Source organism: Centroberyx gerrardi, chromosome 9 (genome assembly GCF_048128805.1).
Source record: "Centroberyx gerrardi isolate f3 chromosome 9, fCenGer3.hap1.cur.20231027, whole genome shotgun sequence".
Lineage (NCBI taxonomy): Eukaryota > Metazoa > Chordata > Actinopteri > Beryciformes > Berycidae > Centroberyx > Centroberyx gerrardi.
This window is the reverse complement of record NC_136005.1, coordinates 9,159,209-9,163,838: the sequence shown is the minus strand read 5'-3', so window position 1 is coordinate 9,163,838 and position 4,630 is coordinate 9,159,209. Positions and strand designations below refer to the sequence as shown.

The 4,630-nt window shown below is 46.2% G+C and overlaps 1 protein-coding gene across 2 annotated transcripts; it reads right to left on the bottom strand.

The window, feature by feature from the left end:
* Window positions 1–1,177: 1,177 nt before the first annotated feature.
* LOC139926069 (diencephalon/mesencephalon homeobox protein 1-A-like) lies at window positions 1,178–3,408 on the bottom strand. Of its 2 annotated transcripts, none has more exons than XM_071917643.2 (4): window positions 3,255–3,408; window positions 2,863–3,041; window positions 2,113–2,572; window positions 1,178–1,593 (listed from the first exon to the last, which is right to left on the bottom strand). In XM_071917643.2, exons 1-4 carry the CDS (start codon window positions 3,406–3,408, stop codon window positions 1,178–1,180), a joined length of 1,209 nt encoding a protein of 402 aa, XP_071773744.2. The 2 variants fall into 2 exon arrangements, with proteins under 2 accessions (XP_071773744.2, XP_078141923.1); XM_078285797.1 differs by having other exon boundaries at window positions 2,125–2,572.
* Between the last annotated feature and the right edge of the window lie 1,222 nt (window positions 3,409–4,630).

The following is a 4,630-nucleotide window of genomic DNA, read 5'->3' as shown; positions in this document are numbered from 1 at the left end:
ACAGGAAGAACCACCTGTCAGCTCCAAAATGCTGTTGATTTGGGACTATACTGGCCAATCTGAGCTATACTTATGATATCAGATTTTGATGTGACTGCACTCTACTACCAGCGGCATGACAAATTTGTTTCTGGAGCTGCTGTAATCCGTGGCTCAGAGGGGTGCATGCAAAGTTCACGTTCAGGAGTTCTTGTGGGATTACACTTGAGAATATCTTAGTCGTATCTGTCGCAGTATAAGAGAGAGGAGCTCTGTAGTTCAAGACCTGGGCCCGGACTTCACCAAGGTGGCTCAAATCACAGCGCGAGGGTAGTAGTGGTAGTAGTGGCTTATGCTGTTAGCCTAGGAGGAGTCACATACAAGCAGGATCCACAGGCAAACAGAACTGTTCAGTCACAGCTGCAGTCCAGGTGGGATTGTTTTTTTTTTTGTTTTTCATTTATCAAGTCCTTTGAGTTCCTGTTATGATCTTATATTCTGCTGGGTCCATCCAGTTCCATTGTGGAGATATACTTTATGTTGTGGTTTGCTCCCAGTGGCGAGCTGCATGCCCCTGTGATGGCGATGAGGTGAGTAAGTGGAGGCTGGGGCGTCGTATTGTGGGGGGAATAGGGGTACTGACTACCCAGGGCCCCAAGCTGAGGGGGAAGGGCCCCTAAAGTGTCTGGACTCAAATGCCTTTTGTGGTCCTCAAGTGTGTATTTATATATATCTCATGCCTTTATTTCACACTGCTCTGGTTTTGAAACAGGGTTTGGTTGAAATCTGCAAATCTGCAAACAAATAAAACTCTCAAAAACATGATATTGCAACTGTTTTGTGTTATCTGAGACAAACCTGAACAGGCAGAAATAAAATTCGGCTGTGCAGACTAAAACAAAATTGTCCTCGTTTGACAGATTTTGAACAGATGAAAGCATGTGTTTGACATCCGATTGGGTAGTGCCCAAACCCCATCATTTCAATTAGGGATGTGTCCAGTAATTGATCAGTAAATGAATGTGTGTGGAGGTGTGTTTGAGTTGTGGGTGGGTTGACATAGATGGAATAAGATTGGTGTGAGGATGAGAGGAAAGTGGAGGGGGGCCCAGAGTCACTTCCTGTGCGTGGGGCCCATAATTCCTAGCTACGCCCCTGAGTGGAGGGCGACCATGTAGCCGGAGCCGCCCGGGGAGGTTCAGTTGGGGAGTGTGTCCAAACCCAGGGAGGCCGCATGCTGCTTGGCCCGCAGACGGAGGTTCTCGATGCTGGTGGTCTTGCTGTTGAGGCTTCCCGGCAGGCTGCCCGGCGCCTGCAGCAGCGGGCTGTTCCACACCTGCTGGGCCTGGGACAGCGACTGGTAGTAGGACTGGCAGGGCAGCGAGCCCAGCGGCGGCGGCATGTTGACGTTCATGCCCAGGTAGGGCAGCGAGGACGGGGCGCTCATGTCGAAGGACGGGTAGTGCACCAGGTTGTTGGTGGCGGCCATGTGCTGCCGAAACTGCTCCTGCAACCGGAAGAGGCTGAGGGGAGACGAGGCGTAGGAGTTGCTCTGGGCCAGACCGCCGGTCACGCTGCTGGAGGAGGGGAGGGAGGGGGAGCTGAGCGGAGAGTCTGGCAGACAGGGAGAGAGGAGGGGGGTGTTTAGGATGTTTCTACACACACATACAGTAGACCTCTTTGAAGAACTCAGCAGGTCAGGTTTGATGTATTGATACGTGTGTAGGCCGGGAGACATCAAACAAAAAGGTGAAAATGCGAACCGCACACTAACTAAAAAGCTGGAGAATCCAGACGACTTGGTTACTGCAAGATCGTTTCAGCCTTTAATGTTGTGCAAAAAAGTGCAAACATTTCGGTCTAGATGATCATCTTAAGTGGCTTTTTTTCTTAGTGTGCAGGTTTTCACTTTTACACACACATACACACATGGACCTATTTTAGAATCATGATTTTTTTTTGTGTTTCTCCTGTTTTTGATTGAATTGTGTGTCTTTTGTTTGCTCTGTAAAGCACTTATAGACCAACTTGTTCTGTAAAAAGGGCTTTAAAAATATATGTGATTTGATTTGATTGTCCTCTAGTCAGGGGATGTAAAAAGGTAAAGAAGTTGCATTAGTGAGTTATTCCTACCTGGTGTGGGACTGAGGCGTTTGCAGGACGGGGAGCTGCTGCCCGGCTGCGCCCCCGCCTCCCCCTGCGCCTCCTCCCTCATCTCCACCCTCGTCTCCCCCCTCAGCTCGTCCTCCTCCCTGTCAGCGTTATCTTCCGCTGCTGACTCGCTGTCCGAGGGCTCGGGGGAGGTGACGTTGACTTCCACGCTCATCTCGCCGGGCTGGGGCCGCGCCGCCGCCAGCCTCTCTGTGTCTGAGTGGGAGGAGGAGGAGGAGGAGGGCGGAGGAGGGGTGCGGGCCTCCGGGACCAGGCCGGTGGTGGTGGAGGCGGTGGAGGCGGTGGTGGTGGAGGGGTCGGTCTTGGTGTCGTCCTGGGAGCCGTCTGTGGCTGCTGACGCCTCCTTCTGTTTCTGGAGCTGCTCCTTCTGCAGGCTGCGCTGCTTCTTACGGAACTTGGCCCGGCGGTTCTTGAACCAAACCTGGCAGGAGGATTGTAAATGTTATTACATCAGATTTTGGGTCATGTACTGAAATTGACCGACCAAGTGATAGGTTTTGAAGCATCACTGACTTGTCTTTGCATTTTTCTAACACCTTGTCTATCCATTAGCTCTTCTAATCATACGAGATTACATTTACATTCACCTTTTAGCTATTTAGCTGAGAGACTTACAATGAGCGCAACAGGCAAACAGTAGATTACGCACGTTCAATTCCTTACGAGGGGTTTTCAGTTGCGCTGGATGCATTCATTATGAGGGGTTTTTACCTGTACGCGCGCCTCAGGCAGGTTGGTGCACATGGCCAGGCGTTCGCGCATCACCACGTCGGGGTAGTGGGTCTTCTGGAAGGTTTTCTCCAGGGCCTCCAGCTGCTGGGCGGTGAAGGCTGTCCGACTGCGCCGCTGCTTTCGGTGCTGGGAGCCATACCGGGCCTCGAGGATAATGTCTTGAAATGTGCAGCCGTTGAGAAACAAGAAACATGACCAGTTTAATTGAAGGGACGGGTCAGAAGGCCTTGGTACTGATCAAAGCATGCTGAAATGCACATTATAATACGCACTTCTTGAACTAAGCAACTGTTGCTCATAAGAGATGCAGCTGTAACTGACATTGGAGGAGAAACAGAAACTGAATGGCAAAATGAGCAACTGATTCTTACCAGCCAGTCTCTCTGCAAGTGTGAGTGCATGTACTGAAGGTCTGTAGTCAGGTGCATGCTGGGCCTGTTGCGCCGCCTGCTGGTGAAGGTTGTACATGGCGCTCAGTGAGTTCATGGCGTGGAGAGAGTAGCCGTTCACCCCGTAGTGCTGCATGACTGGCGCTGTCTGCAGAGGGGAGAAAAGTCAGACAAACCTTGTTAATAAATATGCTAACTGTCTGTTTTCTAGTCATGAAATTGCAGCTGAAAAAACAGTGGAAAATGCTTATACTCAGTTTCAATGGAAATCGCAACAGGTGAAACAGAAGGGCTATTAAAGGCAAAATATCACTGCTTCATTGTCATTTTCTTCATTTGACCTTATTGGGGCAGATAATTAATAACTAATCCTAATTTGTGAATCATGACAAATTCACAAATTCAGCTGATAAAGTCTATGTTTTTATAGATTTGGACTGCAATTGGCAAAACGAAAAATGTAGTTATAATGTGCGTTTGAGGAATTCGACAGCGTGTTTCCCCACGGAGGGTTTGTCCACATCACTGGGGAATTGGCGGCTCTCAAGCGGACAGAAATGATTAAATAATTACCTTGGTTTGAAGCTATTAATGGGATACTCATAGTTATCATGTATTTAAAGCTGTCTGCGCAGCTGATGATGGCTCTATTAGCTGTATGAATTCACTATGCCTACAAGGAACAATTTTACAACAGTTTTAGGCCTGGTAGTCTTCCTATAATGGCGTAATTGTGAAAAGAGTGTGCAGAAAATGAAACCGATCCTATAAATGATTTCTCAATTTTGTTAACTGTTTTAATTTGTTAATTTATCTAAACATAAAATGTAATATAAAATTTAACATTCTATTTAATTAAAAATGTGTAGCATACCACAAAACAATAGCCTATACTTTTGAAAAAACTATTTTAATTTACCGGCATTGTTATTTTCTTTTTTATTGTTTTTCTTTACAAGAATGTGCTTGTATTAGGTAACATATAGGCCTACAGTATGTTAAATAGCTTAATGATAAAAATGGTTTGGTTAAATTGAGTAATTGCGGTGTGCAATTCGACAGTAGAGACTGGTGTATTATGAATGCACAGAATAAAAGCTCACAGTCTGAAAATGATAATTATAGCCTAATAATAATAATAATAATAATAATAATAATAATAATGGTGATGATTCACTTTTTTTTAATAAGGTAGAAAATAGCATTAATTCTTATGCAATTTTTGCCGCTGTAAATACCCTGGAAAAAAACCCAAAGAATAATCATGCAAGAATAAGCTTGAACTAAGACATTTTTGCAAAAATGGCACAACTAGCAATTTTATTTCTTATTTCATGACCTAGAGTCTGCAGTATGAA

What these genes read in the sequence shown, in the direction of transcription:
- LOC139926069 (XM_071917643.2), bottom strand. Translation starts at nt 3,408, where the DNA reads ATGCAGCACTACGGGGTGAACGGCTACTCTCTCCACGCCATGAACTCA. An exon ending in TGCCTGAGGCGCGCGTACAG is followed by an intron (nt 2,573 to 2,862) that starts GTAAAAACCCCT and finishes TCCTCCTGCCAG; the next exon opens with GTTTGGTTCAAGAACCGCCG. An exon ending in ACGCCTCAGTCCCACACCAG is followed by an intron (nt 1,594 to 2,112) that starts GTAGGAATAACT and finishes CCTGTCTGCCAG; the next exon opens with ACTCTCCGCTCAGCTCCCCC.